The 24,607-nt window shown below is 38.9% G+C and overlaps 1 protein-coding gene across 1 annotated transcript in view; it reads right to left on the reverse strand.

Moving 5' to 3' along the window:
• Window positions 1-24,607, reverse strand: part of LOC122753675 (myosin-13-like) — a 78,778-nt gene that overhangs the window by 15,523 nt on the left and 38,648 nt on the right. The window contains 11 exon segments of the mRNA XM_044001250.1: window positions 393-589; window positions 4,367-4,485; window positions 4,577-4,703; window positions 9,863-10,252; window positions 13,044-13,106; window positions 13,109-13,136; window positions 13,239-13,384; window positions 14,733-14,909; window positions 22,052-22,294; window positions 23,445-23,700; window positions 24,373-24,509. Coding sequence (XP_043857185.1) covers window positions 393-589; window positions 4,367-4,485; window positions 4,577-4,703; window positions 9,863-10,252; window positions 13,044-13,106; window positions 13,109-13,136; window positions 13,239-13,384; window positions 14,733-14,909; window positions 22,052-22,294; window positions 23,445-23,700; window positions 24,373-24,509 — 1,883 coding nt within the window.

Raw genomic sequence — 24,607 nt, forward strand, 5'->3', positions numbered from 1 at the left:
TATTGCACATGGTTCCAGGATTGGGCTCTCATTGCCCCATCTCCTGCTACATAAGGAAATATAAATAGCTCACAAGGATGAGATAAGTTTGATTTAAGAAATTTGGTGATGTAAAAGAATATAAGCATCATCTGAGGGAGCCTCAAAAAGCTTGGGGGAGGCAAATTAGAGGCAGATATGGCTCCAATGAGTCACAGAATGGAGGCAGATGGAATGATGGAGTTATTTGGGGAAGGGAAAGGAGGTGTCATGGGGTTGTGGAATACTATATAAGTATTTAAGAATAAGCCAAAAAAATAAGAAGCATAAGGATTTTCAAGAGGGGAGTTTCACCTTGAGTACTGGCCTGCCTATTCATTTATTCTCCACCCCACAAATTCCAAAGTTCATACTTAGCCTCTTCAAGTTCCTCGGTACGCTGTATGGCATCAGTTTCATATTTGTTCCTCCACTGGGCTACTTCATTGTTGGCTCTGGACATAACCCTCTGGAGCTCAGCTTTGGCTTCCTGCTCTTCTTCATATTGTTCTCTTAACAAGTCAAAGTTGTGACGGGAAGCCTGCAGTGCATGGGCAAGGGCATTCTTAGCCTGGAATGATAACAATACAGAAGGGGTAAGAATCAGCTTCTAAGGTAGGATATTTTGATTTACACCAGATTGCTAGGTTTCTTTTAATCCGACTTTGTTTTTTACATTTTTATAGTACTTTATTTTTTCTATTTACTTGTAAATACAAATTTTAACATTCATTTAAAAATTTTGAGTTCCAAATTTTCTCCCTCCTTCCCTTATTTTCTCTCCCACTCCCAAGATGGTAAGCTATTTGATACTGGTTATATATGTATAAGCACGTAAAATATATTTCCATATTAGTCATGTTGTAAAAGAAGAAACAGATGAAACCCCCCTCCCTCCCAGTAAAAATAAGGAAAGTGAAAACAGTGTGCTTTGATCTGCATTCAGACTGCATCAGTTCTTTTTCTGGATGTGAATAGCATTTTTCCTCATGAGACCTTTGGAATTACCTTGGATCATTTGGTATTGCTGGGAATAGCTGTCATTCATAGTTGATCATCACAATGTTACTGTTACTGTGTACAATGTTCTCCTGGATTTGCTCCCTTTACTTTATATCAATTAGTTTAAGTCTTTCCAGGATTTTCTGAAATCCACTTGCTCGTCATTTCTTATAGTACAACATTATTCCATTACATTCATATACCACAACTTGTTCAGCCAATCCCCAGTTGATGAACATGCCGTCAATTTCCAGGTTTTTTGCCACCATAAAACCATAAAAAAGCAGCTATAAATATTTTGGTACAATGAGGTTCCCCCCCCTTTTTTTGGATCTCTTTGGAATATAGGTCTAGTAGTAGTATTACTAGATCAAAGGATATGCATAATTTGATAGTCCTTTGGGCATAGTTCCAAATTGTTCTCTAGAATTGTTGGATTAGTTAATAACTCCAGCAACATTGAATTAGGGTCCCAATTTTCCCACATCCCCTCCAACATTTGTGATTTTCCTTTTCTATCATAGTAGCCAATCTGATAGGTTAAAGTGGTACCTCAGAGTAATCAACACTGATTTAGAGCATTTTTTCATATGACTATAGATAGCTTTGATTGCTTCATCTCAAAACTGTTTGTATCTTCTGACCATTTATCAATTGGAGAATGAATTGTCCTATAAGTTTTACCCAGTTTTCTATACATTTGACAAATGAAGCCTTTCAGAGACATCTGTTGCAAAAATTATTTCCCAGTTTTCTGCTATCTTTTTTTTTTTTTTTTTTGCTGGGCAATGGGGGTTAAGTGACTTGCCCAGGGTCACACAGCTAGCAAGTGTCAAGGGTCTGAGGCCAGATTTGAATTCAGGTACTCCTGAATCCAGGGCCGGTGCTTTATCCATTGTGCCATCTAGCTGCCTCTTCTGCTATCTTTTTAATCTTGGTTGCATTGGTTTTATTTGTACAAAACCTTTTTAATTTGCTAGAGTCAAAATTATTATTCATTTTACATTTTGTAATGTTTCCTGTCTTATTTGGTCACAAATTCTTCCCTTCTCCATGGATCTGACAGGTAAACTAATTTTTGCCCTCCTAATTTGCTTATGGTATCACATTTTATGTCTAAATTATATACCCATTTTGACCTTATCTTGGTTTTTAGTATAAGATTTATACTTAGTTTCTGCCATATTGTTTTCCAGTTTTCCCAGCAGTTTTTGTCAAATAGTGAGTTCTTGTCCCAGAAGCTGGGATCTTTGGGTTTATCAAACCGTAAATTACTATAGTCATTTACTACTATGCCTTCTGGTATTTAATCTATTTAAGTGATCCACCACTCTATCTCGTAGCCAGTACCATCAGATAGTTTTGATGCTTATTGACTCTTTATATATAGTTTGAGATCTGGTACATCTAGTCCACATTCCTTCTCATTTTCTTTTCATTAATTCCCTTGATATTTTTGACTTTTTGTTCTTTCAGATAAATTTTGTTATTATTTTTCCTGGCTCTATAAAATAATTTTTGGTAGTTTGATTGGTAGATAGAGAGAATTGTCATTTTTATTATGGATCTGTGAGCAATTGATAGATCCAACTGTGTGAAAGTGTTTTCGTAATTGTGTTCATATGTTTCCTGGCTTGCTTTGGCAGGTAGATTCCCAGGTATTTTATATTGTCTACAATTATTTTAAATGGAATTTTCTTTTTATCCCTTGCTGCTGGGTTTTGTTGTCTATATGCAGAAATGCTTATGATTTTCTGTGGATTTATTTTATGTCTCGCCAACTTTGCTAAAGTTGTTAAATTTATTTCAACTAGTTTTTTAGTTGATTCTCTAAAGTGTACTATCATATCATTGGAAAGAGTGATCGTCTTGTTTCCTCATTCTTCTATTCTACATATAGTTAATTCCTTTTTCTTCTCTTATTGCCTAAGCTAACATTTCTAGTGCAATAATGTATAATACTGGTGATAACAGGCATCCTTGCTTCACCCTTTATTCCTTGCTTCTAGCTTATCCCCATTATAGACAATGCTTGCTGATGGAAGCATTAAGGGAAGCTCCATTTATTCCCATACTCTCTAGTGTCTTTAACAGGAATGGGTGCTGTATTTTGTCAAAAGCCTTTTCTTCATCTATTGAGGTGATCACATGATTTCTGTTGCTTGTTATTGATATGGTCAATTATGCTGATAGTTTTCCTAGTATTAAACCATCGCTGAATTCCTGGTATAAATCTCACATCATCATAGTATATGATTCTTGTGTTATATTGCCATAATCTCCTTACTAGTATTTTATGTAACCTTTTTTTTTCAATTAATATTCATTGGGGAAATTGGTTTGTAGTTTTCTTTCTCTGTTTTAGCTCTTCCTGGTTTAGGTATCAGCACCACATTTGTGTCACAAACAGAATTTAGTAGGACTCCCTCTTTGCTTATTTTTCCAAATAGTTAATATAGCATGAGTAAATTCCACTCTCTAGCCCTCCATGAGCAAGGAAAGTGCCTGGGTAACAGAGCCATTAAGGGGCACATTCCATCCCTTTTCACTTGGACTGAATAGAAAGTTCTGTTTCCAGAGAGAACTACCAGCTAGATTGACCATGGAGGTTTTCATCTAGTCTGGCTATTTTTATATCCTTACTTAGAATTCAATACTTCAAGGACCCATAACTTCATTGGTTTGGACATTCCTTCTATCAATTACATTCTCTCTATGTCTTTAAGACTTATTGCGATTGAAAAAATTCATCACTGTGAAGCAGGTCTGGACTCTTGAATGTAAGCGAGGCTGGTCCTCAAACAACAGACCCATTCATGAAGAAAGCCTTTCTAGGTTAGGAGGACCTTCTGGAGCTTATACTTCACTGACATGGACTTTGAGAACTTAGGACCACTATCTATACCAAGATGTTCTTTAAAATTGTTCCCAGGAAGGGGGAAAAACTTTTCTCAACTACCTTATACATTCCCTCTTGCAAGATTTTTTTCTTTTGTCCTCCTGTGACCTCTGCTTTTCTATCTTAAAGCAGAGGTATACATCAGCCTTTATTAAGAACCTACCATATGCCTACTACAAGTCTACTGGAGAAAGGGAAAAATCAATCTTAGTCTTCAAGCAAGTAGCAGGAAAGGATTCTAAGTCGGGGTGGTGGGGAGGGGGGTGCAATATGAATAAACATAGGAACAAGTAACAATGCATAGGTCTGACAATAATTTGGGTCTGGTTACAATGGATAAGTCTGATAGGTCTGCAGAGGCTGCCTTGGGAAACTTGAAGAATAGCACTGAAGTATTTTAACTCAGACCTCAGGTTCATGTTAGTATTAGGAAAAAATGGCTTTGACCTTGGTTTCTTCTTCTAGTTGTCTCTTCAGTTCCTCTAGTTGATGGGTTATTGCCTGTTTGCCTTTGGTCAGCTGTGAAACCAGAGACTCCTTTTCTTCCAGTTGATGGTTGAGCTCACCTAAAAGACAGATATGGGCAGAACCTCTCTATCACCAAATATCACTTCTTATTGGCCCATGCTATGCCATTAATCCCTGTCTCATCCTCACCATTTTGGGTCTGCATCTGTGCTTTCTGCATATTCAGATCATGGATCAACTGTGTGTGTTGGTCATCCTTTGTACTGATTTCACTGAACTGGTCTTCTAGGGTCCGGTACATTTTTTCTATGTTACTCTTTAAAAAATGAGAGAATGTAAGGTTAAAAAAATTGGAGTCATATATTGTGGAACTTCTTCATTTCCCCCAGCAAATCAATATTACAATTCCACTAAATTAATTCAAAAAACACATCAGCCCATATGTTTATTGACAGATGGTACTGCTGAGAGTATAGAAACCTGATCTCAGAGTCAGGAAGACTTGGGTCCCTGTTCTGCTTAACACACATACTTACCCTGTAACCCATGAGAATTACTTCATCTCCTAGTACTCCAGGCATCTCTAAGACCAGGAAGCTGAATCAAACTCCATTGGTAGAGGAAAATCTCCTCACCAGGAATTATGTACCAGTAAATCACATGCAGATAAAAAAAATTGTTTTTAACAATTTTACAGATATTGTCATTTAAAAGAATCCTGTTTTCAAGGAATTTATTTTCTCTTGTTGAGGGAGGACATACTCAAATCAAATAGTTTAAAAATATAAGACAATTCTTTTTTACTGAGGGTCTGTATTCCAGGGAAACAAACCTATGATCATACCTGAATTAATAGTCCCCCTTTTCTGTTTTTGTTTTTGCTTTGTTGTTGTTGTTGTTGTTGTTGTTGTTGTTTTTGCAGGGCAATTAGGGTTAAGTGACTTGCCCAGGGTCACACAGCTAGTAAGTGTCAAGTGTCTGAGGCCAGATTTGAACTCAGGTCCTCCTGACTCCAGGGCCGTTGCTCTATCCACTGCACCACCTAGCTGCCCCCAACTTGGTTTTTAAAATTAAGAACAAAGAGCATGAAACTCTATTCAGAAATATTTTGTTGTTGTTGTTGTTGTTGAGTTGATAGTATCTGAGTCTTTGTGACCCATTTGGAGTTTTCTTGGCAAAGATACTAAAGTGATTTGCCATGCCTTTCTCCAGTTCATTATATAGATGATACATTGTCCCAAAAGGTCTAAGTGCAGTTTTAAGCTTCAATAGCTTAAAATGGCTTTACTAGCTTAAAACTGCATGAAGACTTTGGGGATACCCTATAACTTAACTTATTTTTATAGCATTTTTTGGTTTACAGAGTCCTTTCCCTATAATAACCCTATGAACTAGGTAGTTCATGTATTATGCCCATTTTTACAGATGGGAAAACTGAGACTTTTCAGAGATTAAGTGATTTTCCTATAGTTATCTAGCTAGTAAGTGGAAGAGCATAGATTTGAGCATATCTTCTGACTTCTGGTTCAGCAATCTTTCAATTGCACCTTAGTGCACATATATCCTGTACACTTTCTTCTTTGGTCTGGTCCTGTGACTTCATTGGTATAGGAAACTTTCTGCAAGGAAAGTTCTTGGACTACTGCAGATCAGCAGTAGAAATTTATAACTGAAATTTATAGTCGCAGAGAGTTTCTTATGGCACTGAGAGATTAAATAACTTCCCCAGGGCTACATAGCTGGTATGTGGTATTGGTGGGACTTGAACCTAGGTCTTTCCAATTCCAAGGTCTGCTTTCAATCAACTGTACCATGCTTCTTTTCAGTTTTATTTTCTTTCCAGTTAAAGGTATAAGAGAAAAAAAATACATCAAGAGAGAAAAGAAGGAAAGAGAATAAAAGGGAAGAGAGCAGAAAAGACACAAAAGAAACAGAAAGACACATGCAAAAATCAACCACAAATTTTCTTTTAAAAAGTATTTATGGGGGCAGCTAGGTAGCGCAATGGATAGAACACTGGCCCTGGATTCAAGAGTACCTGAGTTCAAATCCGGCCTCAGACACTTAACACTTACTAGCTGTGTGACCCTAGGCAAGTCACTTAACCCCCATTGCCTCACTTAAAAAAAAAAAAGAAAAGAAAAAGGATTTACATGGGGCAGTTAGCTGGTGCAGTGGATAGTATCCTGGCCCTAGAGTCAGAAGGACTTGAGTTCAAATGTGACCTCAGACTACACACACACACACACACACACACACACACACACACACACACACACACACAAGCTATATGACCTTGGGCAAAATGCTTAACTCTGCCTCTCACAAACTAAAAATAAGAAAGTATGTATTTACATTACCATTTTTTTTTTTTGCTTGGCAATGGGGGATAAGTGACTTGCCTGGGGTCACAAAGCTAGTAAGTGTCAAGTATCTGAGGCCGGATTTGAACTCAGGTCCTCCTGAGTGCTTTATCCACTGTGCCACCTAGCTGCCCCTACATTACTATTTTTTTTTTTTTTTTTTTTAGTGAGGCAATTGGGGTTAAGTGACTTGCCCAGGGTCACACAGCTACTAAGTGTAAAGTGTCTGAGGCCGGATTTGAACTCAGGTACTCCTGAATCCAGGGCCGGTGCTCCATCCACTGCGCCACCTAGCTGCCCCCCTACATTACTATTTAAAGTATGGAAAGACATACTTGTGACCTCCTGTCATTTCTTTAAAAAATCCTCTTTTGTTTTTTACCTCATCTTCATTTCTCAATACATTCTCCCTCTCCTCTCTCAGAGAATCATCCCTTATGACAAAGAATAGAAAGAAAAAAACAGCTCCATAAAACCAAGGAGCACATGAACTAAGAATGACACCTCTACAAAAAAAGGAGTTACACCTTCATATTTCTTCTTTGGAGCAAGGCTTGACAACGATAGTTTCCTTTCCTTCTTTCAAGAAGGAAAGGTATGGCCTTTCTGTACTGTAAAGTAGGATGTGTTGTATCATATACATCAGAAACATATGTGTCTATATTCATGGAGTAAAATTCTTATTCTGGTATTTGTTTGAATATTAGTAACTTATGCAAAAGAACCACCTAAACCAGGCAGAGTCAAAACAGAGAAAGAAACTTACAGACCAATTTCCCTAATGAATATCGATGCAAAAATATTAAATAAAATATTAGCAAGGAGATTGCTGCAAGTGATCACTAGGATAATACACTATGACCAGGTGTGATTTATACCAGGAATGCAAAGCTGGTTCAACATTAGAAAAACTATTAATATAATTAACCACATCAATAACAAAATAACCAAAATCATATGATTATCTCAATAGATGCAGAGAAAGCTTTTGACAAATACAACTCCATTCCTATTAAAAACAGTAGAGAGCATAGGAATAGGTGAAGCTTTCCTTAAAATTATAAGCAGTATCTATCTAAAACCATCAGCAAACATTATATGTAACGGGGATAAGTTAGAGGTATTCCCAATAAGATCAGGGGTGAAACAGAGATGTCCATTATCACCTCTATTATTTAATATTGTATTAGAAATATTAGCTATAGCAATGAGAGAAGAAAAAGACATTAAAGGAATTTGAATAGGCAAGAAGGAAACAAAACTATCACTCTTTGTAGATAATATGATGGTATACTTAGAGAATCCTAAATAATCATCTAAAAAACTGCTTGAAACAATTAACAACTTTAGCAAAGTTGCAGGATATAATATAAACCCACATAAATCATCAGCATTTCTATACATGACCAACAAAGCTCAGCAGCAAGAGATAGAAATGTAAATTTCATTTAAAGTAACGGTAGACAATATAAATACTTGGAGTCTACCTGCCAAGACAAACCAGGAACTCTATGAACACAATTACGAAACACTTTTCACACAAATCAAATCAGATCTATGTAATTGGAAAAATATAAATGACTGTAACGATTGGAATGACGCCACCTGCTGGATACTTACTGTAGAAGAGTTCTTGGCAGGAGGAAGTGAGGCAGACTAGTGGGAGGAGGAAGGAAGAGACTGGCGCTGACTCTGGGGCTCTTTCCTGAGGACGCTGGCAGAGAAGGGAGCTAGAAATGTGCTCTCCCTTTAATAGATAGGAATCTAGGCCTTTCTCTCTCTCTTTACCAAATTCTTATTCTCCTTAATAAATGCTTAAAAGTCTAACTCTTGCTAAAGCTTATAATTTATTGGCGACCACTCATTAGATATTTTAAACAGTTTAGCTAGAATTTTAGCCCTTAACATGTCTCATGGATAGGCTGAGCTAATATAATAAAAATGACAATTCTACCTAAATTAATTTACCTATTCAGTGCCATACCAATCAGACTACCAAAAAATTATTTTATAGAGCTAGAAAAAATAAAAACAAAATTCATCTGGAAAAACAAAAAAAGTCAAGGATATCAAGGGAATTAATGCAAAAGAACCTTTTTCACAATAACACTGAGATGTAGGTAGGTCTATAAATATTATCATCATTCCCATTTTACAGATGAGGAAACTAAGTAATGGAGAATTTAAATGATTGGCCCAGGATGCTAGAACTAGTAAGTCAGGATTTGATCTCATGTCTTCTAATATCAGTGTTCTTTTCACAATACCATGCTACCCCTTCCACTCATGAAAAGATCACTGGAATTGGAATCATAAGATACATGGGTTCAAATTCTGGTCCTGACACCTCCTAGTGGGTGACCTTGGGCAAGTCACTTAACCTCTTGGAGATTATACACACACAGTGGGGATAATCACTAAGGCCTTATAAGGCTGTTGCGATGTACAAATTGAGGGCACTGTTCAAAACACTATTTGTATGATGGGTAACTAAGGCAAAGCCTACCTCAGATGAGAAGCTATTTTAGTACTTGGACCAATGACTGACTTCCCAGCACTGGAAAAGGTAGGCTGCTGCAGTGAATTTCAATTCCCTTAGAAGATCTTTGCAATTCTGGGTGACTCAGTATACTGCTGACAACAGCAGACCAGTTGGGAGGGTGGGAATGATTTCCATTTAGGACTTGTCATAAGACAGTGGGACATCTTAGTGGAATTGTCTATTAACAGTTGGGTGCTGAAGCAGCTGGTGGACTTGGAGTCAAGAAGACCCAGGTCTGACCCACATCAGAATCTGACTCATGGCTGTGTGACCCTTGGGCAAGTCAACTAACTTCTGTTGGCCTTAGACTCCTCTTTATACAATTAAAATACCTACCTTCTCAGGGCTTTTGTGACAACAAATGAGATAAATTAATAATGTTTAACAGTAAAGTTTCATATATATGTATATGCATATGTATATATATGTATGTGTCTATATATCTATAGCTATATATCACAATACAGTGTTTTATAAGCCTGAATAAGAGCTATATGCATTCTAGCTATTATCATTAATCTTCAGATAGAGTTATAAGACTGTAGAATTTTCTAAAAACCGTGAATCTACCTTAGATTTGGAGATACTTTCTACATTACTGGCAAGGTCGTCAACCTCCATCTTCAGTTCGCTCTTTTCCTTCTCCAGTTTCTGCTTGACCCTCTGCAGGTTGTCGATCTGTTCCTGGAGCTCTGCCACGCTGTCCGCGTGCTTCTTGCGGAGGGCGGCCACAGTAGCTTCATGCTGCAGGGTGGCCTCTTCGAAGTCCCTGCGTAGATTTTGAAATTCGGTTTCTCGCTTCTTGTTTAACTCCACCTGAGCCGAAGTCGCCCCTCCAGCTTGTTCCAGGCGCTCGCTGATCTCCTCAAGTTCCCTGGAGAGATCCGCGCGTTGCCTCTCAATCCTTCCTCGAAGTGTATGCTCAGCTTCAATTTCCTCCTCCACTTCTTCTATACGAGCCTAAGATGTTCAATTACATTCAATTCAACAAACACTTAGAACATCTTACGATGCTTCCTAAGATTATAACTCTAGAAAGAGAAGGGATCCCGAAACGAGTAATCCACCGTTTTTTATTTTACAGGTGAAGAAACCGAAGTTTAAGGAGAATAAGCGAATTTCCCAAGATTAATCTGGCGATAAATATCAGAGGCAGAATTTGAATGAAGATCTCTCCATTTCTCTGACTCCAGAGAACATGCTCTTTTTACTGTACTGTGCCTCCTTCCTCAATTATTAAGCTCCTACTATGTGCAAGGCACTGTGTTGCAGAACAAATTTACATTCTAATGGGGAAATACATGTGCAAAAATAAATATAAATATAATAAATACAAAACATATACACAATCATACAAAGCAATTTCAAGAGAGAATGAGTACTGACGAGGGGAATCAATAAAGGTTTTGTTTAGGAAGTAGCATTTTGGAGGAACCCAGAGATTCTAAGGGAGGGAATGCAATTCACTTTTCCTGATTCTAATCCTAATTCCCCAAGGTGCTAGTGTCTCCTCCGGATTTTATCGTGTATTTACTTGGTGTATATTTTCGTCAATTTAGTCAAAAGGATCACTTTTGCAAAGACACAGAGCCTGTGCAAAGACACAACATCAGGAGGGTAGATGTTGCTTATAGAGTGGACCAGTTGAACTGGAAAGAAAGAGCATGGGGAAGTAATATGAAATAAAGCTAGAAAGAAACAGGGGAGCCATATTAAGGATGGCATTAAATGACATGAGTTTGTATTTTATTGAAGAGGCAATAGAGAGGGTGGGGTCTGGAGTCAGGAAGACTCCTCTTCTTGAGTTCAAATCTGGCCTCAGAACTTACTAGCTGTTTGACCCTGGGAAAGTCACTTAACCCCGTTTGCCTCAGTTTCCTCATCTGTAAAATGAGCTGGAGAAGGAAATGGCAAATCACTCCAGCATCTTTGCCAAGAAAACCCCAAATGGGGTCTTGAAATGACCTAAAAACAACTATTTTTAAGTATTGGAGTGACATGATATGATCGATGTTTTCAGAATATTAATATGATAGCTATGTGGAGAATAGCTTGGAGAGAGAAAATGCTGCTATTACTACTACTACTACTACTACTACTACTACTACTACTACTATGACTAGCTACCATTTATATATCACTTTAAGATTAGAAAAAACCCTTTTAATCTGTATTATCTCATTCTATCCTTACAATAATCCTGTCAGGTAGGTCCTATTATAATCCCAATTTTATAGATGAGGAAACTGGGGCTAATAGCAGTTAAGTGACTTGTCCAGAATCACATAACTAGTAAATGTTTGAGGCAAGATTTGAACTCAGATCTTCCTGACTCCAAATCCAGCCTTTTTCTTAATATGCTCCCTGGAAGAAGTGAGACTGAGGATCATGGATTTTTCCATCTGACTTGCAAGTGAAACATTCCATATATGCTGTCTTCCCCTTAAAATATGAGTTCATTGAATGCAAGGACTATCTTACTTTTCTATTTGTATTCCCAGTTGCTGAGCACAGTACTCAGCACATAGTAAGTATTTAATAAGTGCTTCATTTATTTTTTTTTTAATTTTTTAATTTTAATTTTTAAATTTAATTTTTTTGCAGGGCAATGAGGGTTAAGTGACTTGCCCAGGGTCATACAGCTAGTAAGTGTCAAGTGTCTGAGGCCAGATTTGAACTCAGGTACTCCTGAATACAGGGTCAGTGCTTTATCCACTATGCCACCTAGCTGCCCCCCTGCTTCATTTATTCTTTGGGGTAGCTAGGTGGCACAGTGGATAGGGCACTGGCCCTGATGTTGGGAGGACCTGAGTTCAGATCTCGCCTCAGACACTTGCCACTTACTAGCTGTGTGACCCTGGGTAAGTCACTTAACCCTAATTGCCAGGGTCATCTCCAGTCATCCTGATGTATATCTCGCCACTGGACCCAGATGGCTCTGGAGGAGAGAATGAGGTTGGTGAATTTGCACAGTCTTCCCTCACTTAAATCTGATTCACTGAACCCTGATGTCATGGTCCTCTTCAAGAATGAAGGACAGGGGCAGCTAGGTGGCGCAGTAGATAGAGCACCAGCCCTGGAGTCAGGAGTACCTGAGTTCAAATCTGGCCTCAGACACTTAACACTTACTAGCTGTGTGACCCTGGGCAAGTCACTTAACCCCAATTGCCTCACTAAAAACAAACAAAAAAAAGAATAAAGGACAAACAACAATCCATTCTTTACATTGGTGTTTCCTGCTTACCTCTACCCATTAGAATCCTTAGCCCCTTTCAAAATTCACCTTAATTTGTGCCTCCTACATGAGGCCTTTCTTAATGCCCCATCTTCTTTTCCCATCTCAGAAATTATCTTGTATTTACTTTGTATATATTTTAGTCAATTTATAAGCTACACCCCTGAAAGAGAGTGGGACTATTTCCTTTTTTGTTGTTTGCCAAGTGCCCAGTGCCTGACATATAATGGATGCTTAATAAATGCTTGTTAGTGATTGACATCTGGGTGGAGATGTCCAGCATGCTATTGTTCATATAGAACTGGAGGGTTGCCAAGTTTGCTTTGGAATAGGCTGAGGTTTTGGCTTATTGGGGTAAGGAAAAAAGAGTGGGAAAACAAGCAACACAGAGGATAATTTTTCTACCTCTAATGTGAAGGAGGCTGGATACTGGTATAAAGGAGAGAGAAATGTGGGGAAAAGAAATATAATTTGGGAAGGGTCTTTTTTAAAGTAAATAGGTTTAATGTTTTTTACCTGCAACTCTTTAATCTTCTTCTGTAAATGCAAACTCTGCACCTGCTCAATCCTCGATTCTGCTTTTGTAACTGACTGATTTCAAATTCTTTCCTAGCAAAAATTCAAAAGCATATCAGATACCAGCCTTTGAAAATTGAATTTGGCTTTCAGACTTAATTTCAAAGATATGAAATGAATAGGTCAACTTTATACTTCTTCATTTTTTCTTCGTTTTGTTGTTTGTCGTTTTCTAAGTCCATGACAGATTCCTGGGACAGCTTCCACATCCCCCTCAAGCTCCTCTTGGTTCTTTCTAGTTCCAATCGAAGCTTCTTTTCCTGTTCCAGAGAACCCTCCAGCTAGAGAGATTAAGTTCAGTATGAGCCAGGGGACATAAACCAGTCCATTTTATAGGATTATAGGATAATAGGATTTAGAGTTGGAAGGGACTTTAGAAATCATCTTGTTCAACCCACTTAGTTCAACAGATAAGAAAACCAAGAGAATTGTATTGGCTTGCAGAAGGTCAGAGAGCTATTCTGTAGCACAGCCAGGAGTCAAACTAAGATCCTTTGAACTCAAAATCCAATGTTTTCTATTAGAAAATAACAACATGTCCTTTGGAGGTAGTTATTGGACAGTCAGTTTTTTTTATGTAAATACTCTAGGACCCCTCATATCTCATAGTGTGTTGGCTGCAGCCCTCCTTGGTCAGGCAGGGAATGAGCCTTCCCAGACCTGCTCCCAATGCATTTTGTCCTTTAACCCTGTGAAACAGAAGGGCTGGATTAGATGATTTCTAAAGATTCCAGTTAGTCCCAACTCTTGTTAAATCTATGACTCCTTCCAGTTCTAAGTCTTAAGATTCTGGACTCTACCCAGAGTATGCTTGCTCCTTATAGGTTAGCCAGATAGGAAATGAATGCTTCTTTGTAGCATCTCTACAGCTTCGTGCAGGGAGAGCTAGATCTTATACCCACCTCTCTCTTTCATTCTTAAATGCATCGAATACACACATTTCGGGACTGAGGAAGACTAAAGTGTTAATGAAGCTAGGTGGCTCAGTGGAGAGAGCACTGGGCCTGGTGTCAGGAAGACCTGAGTTCAGATTTGGCCTCAGATACTAACTAGCTCTGTGACCCTGGGCAAGTCACGTAACCCTGTTTGCCCCAGTTTCCTCATCTCTAAAATGAACTGGAGAAGGAAATGGAAAACCATTGCAGTACCTTTGCCAAAAACATCCCATGGACAGTGTTGGTGTGATATAGTTCATGAGGTCATGAAGAGTTGGATACAACTGAGCAACAACAACAAAGTTTTAATTGACATACTCTTATCCCTAAAGGATATGGGTTGTGAATTTAATCAGAGGGTTTCCCTCTCCAATTGGTATTTACCTAGTTTGGACTCAAGCAAGTTGAAGAAAATGTTGGGGTTTATGTATATACACAACATTCAGTGAATTTGGTCACCTTTTCCAAACAGCACAAGTGAATGAATGAATGAATTAAATTCATCACCAATGCTGAAAAAAAAATGTGATTTTTCATTGCCACCAAAACGGAAAGGTAAAGATTGGATTGGAACTTTTTCATTTGAAAATTGAATCTTTAGCATTTACAAATGTGTTGGGATGATGGTACTACAATTTCCATTCAGCATCATATGCCCACTGAATATTCAAACTATAATACTAAACATCCTTACATCATCTACTTGCTGTTCAAGTTTAACTTTCATTTTGATCAGACCATTGACTTTATCTTCTTCAGCCTGTAAATCATCTAGGGTTTGCTGATGGGCGTCCTGGAGAGATTTTTTTTCTTTGTTCAGTTTGGAAATATTTGCTTCTAGAGCTGTCATCTCTTCAGAAAGATTCTTCACCTAGAAGAAATTCAATGCATTTTAAATGAAGGAACAATTAAAATAGACAGTTCCACTGAAATCTTTGAACTCTGTTACCTCTCTGTAGCCCCTCACTATTTTTTCTGGATTTGCATCTCATCTTTTTCTTTTTCTTTTTTGTGGGGCAATGTGACTTGCCCAGGGTCAGACAGCTAGTAAGTGCCAAGTGTCTGAGGCCAGGTTTGAACTTAGGTCTTCCTGAATCCCAGGGCCAGTGCTTTATCCACTGAGTCGCCTAGTTGCCCCCCCCTTTTAAATACTCCTCTACAGCATGATGCTTGAACTTCCATGAATAGATTTACTCTTTTTTGAGTAAAAGCTTTGGTATCTTCAGAAACCATGTTTAGATATTAACTATTCCTTAGGAAGTGGTTGTTAATACCTACTAACATTAATGCAGATTTATCTGCTTGATTAGTAGAAGACATATCCCTGAGGGAAAAGAACAAAGGACATGGATATTTTGAGTGGGGGTGAATAAGGAGGGAAGGAGAAAAGAGAAAAAAATCAGGAAGAATGGGGTGCTTCCTGTGGTAGGTACTATGATGGGGTTCTTGCTTTTGATGAGAGTTGGAAGGGCATGGGAATAGAGAGGGAAGAAAGAAGGAAAGGTCAGCAGTACTGTAACAAGGGATAAAAGGTTGTAAAGGGGATATAGAAGACACTGAAGATAAACTTTATTTACTTTAGCCTAAGGACGCTTTGCGGCATGGCTGCTTCAATATTTTATGTACCACTTGATCACATAACACTAATGGCAAATGACTAATGACATACAGTTATGACAAATGGTAATTCATTGTATACAAAAGATATTTCCTTCAAAGTTTAGAATCAGGGGGCAGCTAGGTGGCACAGTGGATAAAGCACTGGTCCTGGATTCAGGAGGACCTGAGTTCAAATCCTGCCTCAGATACTTAATACTTACTAGCTGTGTGACCCTGGGCAAGTCCACTAAATCCCCATTGCCCAGTCCCCCCCTTGCCTTCCCCCAAAACACCAAAAAAAAGATATGCAAAGTTTAGAATCATAGAGATGGAAGGGGCCTTAGACATCTTTCGTTCATACCTCCCTTCTGCCTCCCATATTTTACAAGGCAGAATTTGGATGTAATGGAATTTTGGCAAATGGATTTATATTTTATTGCATTAGAGATATACTTTATAAGGAGATTCTGTAACAAACTGTTATTTATAGTTAACAATTATCACTTCAAATAATAACTTTACTAATTACTAGAAAACCTTGGTTTCTCCATTGTAAAAAAGGGTGTAGTAATCGAACTAGTAGGTTAGGGCTTCTAAGGGTAACCCTGAGGGCTTGGGTTTCTGGTTCCCTCCTAAGCTCCCCCCTCACCCATGTGTGCTCACTATTAGTAATTTGTTGTTGTTGCATTGTTTCAGTCACATCAGACTCTTTGTGACCCCATTTGGGGGTTTCTTGAAAGAGATATTGGAATGATTTGCCATTTCCTTCTCCAACTCATTTTACAGATGAGAAATTGAGGCAAACAGGGTTGCCCCTGGTCACACAGCTTGTATGTATCTGATACTGGATTTGAATTCATGAAGATGAGTCTTCCTGATTCCAAGTCCAGTGATCTATCCACTGTACCACATAACTGACCATTATTAATTAGCCAGTCACAAAATATTAAAGTTTAGAAAAGGCATATACCTAAGGAGGTATAATAAGAAAATGGATATAAAACATTCCCCTTGATGTCAGGGCACACTCTTCCCTTGCACAGGCATCTACCTGGGGAAAGGCTCAACTTAAATGAAAAGGTGGAAGGGCATAAATGTAAGAATCAGCTCAAATTGCCTGGAGAGATCCAGCTGTTAAATTTAAATTTCATAATTTAAAAATCCTCATGGATTTTTACCTTGACAATCAGCAAACACTACTCACGAGGGCTTTGATTGTTTTGTTAATTGTCCAGACTTAGGAAAATGATGGAGAGGGGCAGCTAGGTGGCACAGGAGAGAGAGCACAGGCCCTAGAGTCAGGAGAACCCAAGTTCAAATCTGGACTCAGACACTTACTGGCTATGTGCCTAAAAAATAATAAAAAAGAAAGTGATAGAAAAAATTGTTAATAAAACAGATCAAATTTCAAAGTGTGTTGTGGATTCCTTTTTTTTTTCTTTTGGAGGGGAGAATTCAATATTTACCAGCACAACATTGGCTGACGGGTACCTCACAACTCCTGGCACTCGAAGTCCTTTCCTCCTTTTGTGGAGCCCTCACCAAATTCTTTCGAGGTGTACCTTCCTGCTTAGGCAGGTAGCCTAGATGGACCCCATGCCTTGGTTGAATCCAAGCTGGCACTTCTTATAAAGTTATGTTTCCTGAAGTTGTCTTCCCTTTAGCAACTAGTGCTCTTTGTCCATTTTTTCTCCGTGTTTCTCCATTCCCAGTGCAGATAGTGTCATTGGCCATTGCTGCTCCAATGGATGCTGCCATTTTCAACAAACTCCTTTGGCTGTGGCCCCAACTACAACTGCTCCAGTAAAAGCTGTCACCAATTCTGATATAGGCTAGAGTAAAGGGAATATAGCAAGAGAGACAAGGCAGCCAAAGTAAGGGTGTCCCTGGTCTCCTAGTTGTCTCCCAGGCTAAGTTGTCATACTGGTAGGATGCCATGAACCTAGGGCTATGTGAACACCCTCTCTGAGATCACCATGTATTTGGATTGTAAAAGAAGGGAACTCTTTCCTCTTCCAGTGAGTCCAGAAGGCATGCTACCTGGGAGGGGCCATCTAAGACATTTCTGTGGTACTTTCCATTTGAAGGGTCCAATTAGAGATATTTTTTCCCAGAGCCTCCTCAAGTTTTAGACACTCTATTTCATAGGTATTTCACTAGGGAAAAATTAACATTGTTCTGTTGTTTTTAGGATATGAATTGGAAAATTTTTTTAGTGTGTTTCCTTTATGAGTCAGAGCAATTCTTTTGAGATAACTTTTCTTTGTTTGGATGTATATGTACTGATATATGTTGAATTAGTGTACATGTCTTAATTATTTAATGTTTAAGTATTCCTCTTTTATTGTTTTCATATTATGCCTATTTGATTTATGCTATTATTTTGCCTATATTATAACTATAATAGTTCAAACTTTGCTCGGTTTGCTGCTAGTGACATATACATTATTTTTCTAATTTGTTAATTTTAGGCTTATTCTCATGATTGCTTTATGGTTGTTTGCTGGTTTGCTGTTATGCATATTTGCTTTTGTTTTCTGGACATGTATGCTACTATGAGAAGTGTTTATGATGTGTTCTGCATGTAATTTTGACCTGTAGTCATTGATACAACCTAACAAGTGACACTTTTCATTATGCTATGTCTATTGCATGTAAGAGACAAAGCACAATGTATTTATAAACATACATATAAATATGTGTATGTATGTGTTTGTGTATATATATATGTGTACATATATACACACATATATATCTCCCCTGCCCCCTCCCCCCCGCAATGCATGGAACTTTAAGGTGATTGTTTGGGACCTTGGGCTAAGTATCCTTGTTCTGTTGTTGTTCTACTAGGTACTGATGCTATGCTGTATTGTTCCAGATGCCATGGGATTGAAGTTGATTTTAAAGGGGTCTGCTGGGACTCAGAGGAATTTTCATCTGTAACATCTTGGGAGAAAGGAAGGAAAAGGACAATTATACAATTAGAGGTTGAAAAAAATTTGAGCCTCTTCCTGAAGTGGAGCAATCTGGAGGAAGAAGGAGAAAGGAGGAAGAATCTGCTTTTACTCTCAGGAATATTGTAATAGAGACAGAGAAACTGTCAGGTGAAAGATCCTCTACTGAGGAACTGAGAAAGAAAAGGAGAATAATAATTGTTGTCTAATAATAGTTGTCTCTGGGGTACAGAGACAGGTGCTAACTGTTCTGATGACAGCAATTATCTTTCTGGGGCAAGTATCCAAAACATAGTAGAAAACCTCCCAAGGTTTATCAAAATGGTTAACAGCTTAGTCACTTTGGGTGACTAATGTGAATTCCATCTACTCCTCCTCTGATCAGTGACTAAGGAGGCAGGGAGACTGTGGCCTAAGATCACAGGAATGCCAATATAGTCATATGTGCCCTAGCTTCCCCCTGGTTCAGGTTAACAGTATGATGTGGAAGCCAACAAAGCTAAAGCAATGGGCTGTATAATTGGGCTACATGAAGAGGGCAGAGTTTTCATGAACAAGGATGCGATAATTCCACTGTACTCATCTGGAGAATTGTGTTCAAGAAGGACTTGGATGATAAGCTGAAAAAGGTAACCAGGAGGGTGAAAGGCTTTGACTTTAATACAAGCAATCATCCATTGAAGGAATGGCTTGTTTAGCCTGGAGAAAAAAAGGACTCAGGGGAGACATGGAAGCTGTCTTCCAATTTTTGAAAATCTATTTTTTAGAAAAGGAGTTAGAGTCGGTTTTTTTGGCCCCAGAGGCAGAAGCAAGAGCAGTGGGCAGAAGGTCCAAAGAGTCCAATTTAAGTCTGATGTCAGGAAAAACCTAATAATCAGCTGTCCAAAAGAGGAATGAGTTGTCTCAAGAGGCAGTGGTTACCCCTACATGATAGTGCTCAAGCAGAGGCTTATTAGGGATGACATAATATGACAGCTTCTTTCATGTTATAGGTTACAGATTTCTTCTAGCTCTTAGATTATATGATCTGTGTCATGTTGACTATTTTGAATCTCTTGGGCATGGCAGTGGTGAAGCAGATGAAAAAAAGTCAATGCCTGGGACTACCAGGGACCCCAGGAAACTTTGGAATTGAGGATATGGACAAAATCTGCAAAGAAAGAAATGCACTCAAAAACCCAGAGAAACAAAAAAATGCACTCAATTTGCCAAGGAAAGAAAATTTTTAGCTAGCAGAGTGTATTGGGATGCCTAAGCAGGCTCGGTGGCAGTTCTTAGAGCATACCTGGATATGTTTGCTTCTAATTGAACATAATAAAGGCTTGGGGTAAGCCTATTGTTGGTCACAGTCATCACTATGAATTTCTTGATTATTTGATGAGCTGGAGAAGCTGATGACTATGGAATTCTAGAGCCATTTGAAGAAGTGACGTCCAACTGCTGAGACACAGCTTTCAAGATGCCAACAATTGACCAGTCAGCAGTAGCTGTCCTTTCCTACCTCCAGGGTAGGATGATACTAGGAAGGGGTCTACTTCCCTACATCTATTGTCATAGCCATGTGGCAACTAGGGCCAGGAGACTTTACTAGGTAAATCTGCACTTGCCTTTGTGTCTCTTGCTGTTACTTTAGCTGTCCTGCAGCCCCTAAGACACCTACAAGAACAGTTTCAGTTGTAGTTGTTGCTGATCTGTGGTCTAACATCAAGGGCAATGTCCACTAGAGGAGCAGTGGCCAGATTGCAGTGGTAGATTATGGAGGTCCATGGCAGCATCTGATTAGGAGTAGAAAGACACGAAGGGAAGATAGACAATACTGTGTGATAGGTCATTCAAGTGAAAACAGCTTCAGGAGTGTGATGCCTCTAGAAACTATTGGCTATGGACTCCAATAGAGGAATTTCTGCCCAGTGGGGAGCTGTACCTAAGAGGAACTTGAGGGAGAACTCTGCAAAGAGAGAAAAGGACTTCTTATAATGCCAGGAATTGTGAGGTACCACTTGGTCCCCAGTTTATGGGAATGTTTTATAATCATTGTTGTTATTCTTTAAATCTCTTTTCCCCAAACCTACTAGATTTTGGCTGACTAATTGTCAATAGTTGTATAGCCTTGCAGTAAGGGAACAACAGTACTAAAAACCTAGCCTTGGGGCAGCTAGGTGGCTCAGTGGATAGAGAACTGGCCCTGGATCCAGGAGGATCCTGAGTTCAAATCCAGCCTCAGACACTTGACACTACTACCTATTGTGACCCTGGGTAAGTTACTTACCCCCAGTAACCTCATCCCCCAAACCCCCACCCCCAAAAACCTAGCCTCCGAGTTAGCACCAGAAACCTCAAGGAGAACAGCCCCATTTCTTCTGGGGACCCAACTTACCAGTCCAAGTGCAGGATGGGGGTGCTAGTGCTAGAAGTAAGCCCAGAGGGAGCTCTATAAGGGAATAGCATTTTGTCTATATCCCTCACAGGGTTGTGAGGAAAGTGCTTTGTAAGTCTGATAAATTTACATAAATGTGCATTGTTATCTACATATATTCATCATATTTTAGAGCTAGAAGGAACTTTAGAAGCTATGTAGTCTACATTCCCATTTAACAGATAAGAAAACTGAGGCCTAGAAAGTTGAACTGACTTGAACCTAGGTGCTATGGACTCCAAATCCTATATTCTTTCTGTGTTGTGCCACAGTGCTTCTCTTGACTTTACTCAAAGTGAAAATACATCTGTATTTTCAGCATTTCAATACAGACTTAGAATGGCTAATATTTAATTACTTTTTGGTTCCACAATCAACTATCCCCATCCACTTTTCCATTTTCCTATTATATAAGCAGTTAGTTAACACAGTAAGCCACCGAGTGAGCACTAGGCCTGGCGTCATGAAGACTTGAGTTCAAATGCGAACATATACATTTACTAGACATGTGACCCTGGGCAAGTCACTTAACTTCTGTCTGCCTTGGTTTCCCCATCAGTAAAATGGGGATAATAATAGCACTGCTTCACAGGGTTATCATGAGGACCAAATGAAATATTTGTAAAACGTTTAGCACAGTGCCTGATACATAGTAAATGTTTAATAAGTACTTGTTTCCTTCCTTCATTCCTTGGGCTCTTGCCCTTTGTCATATAATTAAGTGAGTAATCACATTTAAAAAAAAAGTTTTAGCTACAGATAGTGGTGTGTTGAATGTTCTTTGTCTCAGTAAAATTTTGCTGTTTTCATTTCCTTTTTCAATGCTAGAAGTGGGGAGTTATGGAATTTCATCTCAGAGCAAAAGATGAGTAACAGAATGGGCCATTTGGGACTCCAGTTGTCTTTTCTACCCTCTTTCCTGTTTCTCTATAGCTGAAACAAATGTACTTCCTATCTCAACTGCTTCCCCACCATATGAGATATGCTCCTGGCTACCAGGAGGTATCCCACGAGTAGCGGTTTTTCCCAACATGATAGTTCCACCTTGTTCTCTGTTGCATGCTTCTCTTTTTCTACTTTAGTTAGGGTCAGTTCTAGGTCATCAATGTCTTTCTTGAGTGATGAACATTCATCTTCCAATTTCCTTTTCTTGGCAACTAAATCAGAATTTGTGTCTTCCTCCTCCTCCAGTCTCTCACTTAGCTCTTTAATTTTAGCTTCCAGTTGAATCTTGCTCTTAATTAGCCCCTCACATCTTTCTTCTGCATTCATCAGATTTTCAGTTTCCTGGAAGAAAATTTCCATGGTCATCTCAGTTTCAATACCACAAAAGGCATTGACTATCTTTTTCCCTAAAAGCTTAAGATCGGATAGCTAGGATAATGTAGGGCACGATACAGACATGATATAAAAAGAGAACATCACTTAAGTGTGGTCTCAAAACTGATTCCTCTGTAAACAGCAGGGGTAATTCTAGTGTTTTTATTCATTCAATAGAATGTAAGCTACTTGAGGGCAGGAACACAGTGGGTTCTTCATAAATGTTAAAATTAATGAATTGAATAATTTGTTCAGTTCTTATAATGTGCAAGATACTATGCTAAATGCTGTAAGAAAGATACATAGAGTGATAAGACATGGTCCCTGATTTCCAGGAGCTTACAGTATAGTAAGACACACACACACACACACACACACACACACACACACACAACTTGTTTATACAAGTTAGACTGTGAAAGACAAAAAAAGTGTGATGGCAATTACATTGGATGAGGGAGAAATCAGTCCTGGCAATAGGGAGCAGATAGCTTTCTTATGTATCTGGGGCATCTGAAATAAGCCAGGCAAACTTAAGGAATTCAGGAAAACAAGAATTCTCTTAAGGAACATTTCTAATTATTGCTAATGTTTTATCAGAAAGTTATCTCATTTCCTCTAAACATTTTAAAAGGGATGTTGCATTATTAAGTGATTTTATTACATTCAGGAGACCGATTTGCCCCCTCTCAGAACATATCTTCATAATGGCTAGCCATGGGAAAATAGATTGAAAGGAAAAGAAATTAACTTTTATAGCAAGGGAGAGCGATAATTGGATTTTCAGCAAGGTACCATTATAGTATATGGCCACTGGGTGGCACCGTGGTATCTTTGATAGAAGGAATTGCTACTCATAACATAGCACCTAGCATATGGTTTGTCTATTTTTAGAGGAGGCGGCAAGGGATAAAATTCACCTTCAGCTGTAATTAGACCTCTTTATTACAGCAGCATTTGGGCCTCAGGTGCTCCTGTTCCATTTGTCTTACTTCCTATAAACATTCAAGATAACCCTGTGGGGCCCTCAACTCTGCGGGGGTGACCACTGCCTGGTGATATGATGTTTCTCTTCCCTTTCCTCTCCTCCTTCCTCTCCTCCATCAGAAGCACTTACGGACTGGACCTGAAGCTGAAGATCATTTTTTTCTTGCAGCAAGGAGACCATTTTCTCCTCCAGCTCTTTCCTTTTAGCTTCAGATTTGGCCAAGTCTTCCTTGGCTTTCTCAAAATCTTCCTTCATGGTGGCCATTTCCTTTTCAGCTTCTGCACTCTTGAGAAGGGGTTTGATCTTGAAGAATAGATTCATCCAGGGCCAGTGCTTAACATTCATGAATGCTCGGATATTGTACTGGATGCAAAAGATGGAATCTCTGTAAATCAGTTAGGACAGAGCTTAATGGAACTGAGCAATGCCTGCTTGCATCCATTTGCCACAAGAACAACATTGCCCTCTCAATCACACTGCATCCTTGTAGGATACGTATAAAGGGCTATAAACTCCTTAAATACTAGGGCTGCTTCTTATTTCATCCTTTTATCCTCAAGTATTGTAAAATTTCTTGTAAAGAATAAATGCTTAATGGATGTTTCTTGAACTGAAATGAGTTTATGCCCCAAATTATAGAGCCAGGGAGCTACTCTGACCAGATTTTAAAAGGAAGGGTGAAGAAGAGAGAGAGACATACAGACAAAGAGAGAGTGAGAGAGATCAGAGAGAATGAGAGACAGAGAAAGAGAGAGAGAGAGAGAGAGAGAGAGAGAGACACACACACACACACACACAAAGTAAGTGAGAGAGGCAGATGAAGAGAGAGAAACAGGGAGTGAGATGGAGAGAGAGAGAGAGAGAGAGAGAGAGAGAGAGAGAGAGAGAGAGAGAGAGAGAGAGAGAAAAGGACAGAAACACACGCAAATATTAAGAATGAACCCTGGGGCTATCAAGCAAATAATGCCTTGGTGAACAAACTTCTAAGGTCCAAAGGAAATGGTGACAAGGAGAAAAGAATGGGGTCATTATTAGGGAGGGAAAAAGAAGCCTTTACCTCCTTTCTGACATCTTCTTTAATTCCACTCGCATTAGGTAACCTCTGCACACAGCCTGGGTATGGGTAATGAGACTCACTAATTTCTCATCTCTCATCTCTTCCAACAATCCCAGGAGACCAGCTTTGAAAAACACCTGTAAGTTTGAGGGTAAGAAATAAAAGCTATGGGGCAGCTAGGTGGCGCAGTGGATAGAGCACTGGCCCTGGAGTCAAGAGGACCTGAGTTCAAATA

The sequence above is a fragment of the Dromiciops gliroides genome, chromosome 4, assembly GCF_019393635.1.
Source record: "Dromiciops gliroides isolate mDroGli1 chromosome 4, mDroGli1.pri, whole genome shotgun sequence".
In the NCBI taxonomy this organism is placed as follows: Eukaryota; Metazoa; Chordata; class Mammalia; order Microbiotheria; family Microbiotheriidae; genus Dromiciops; species Dromiciops gliroides.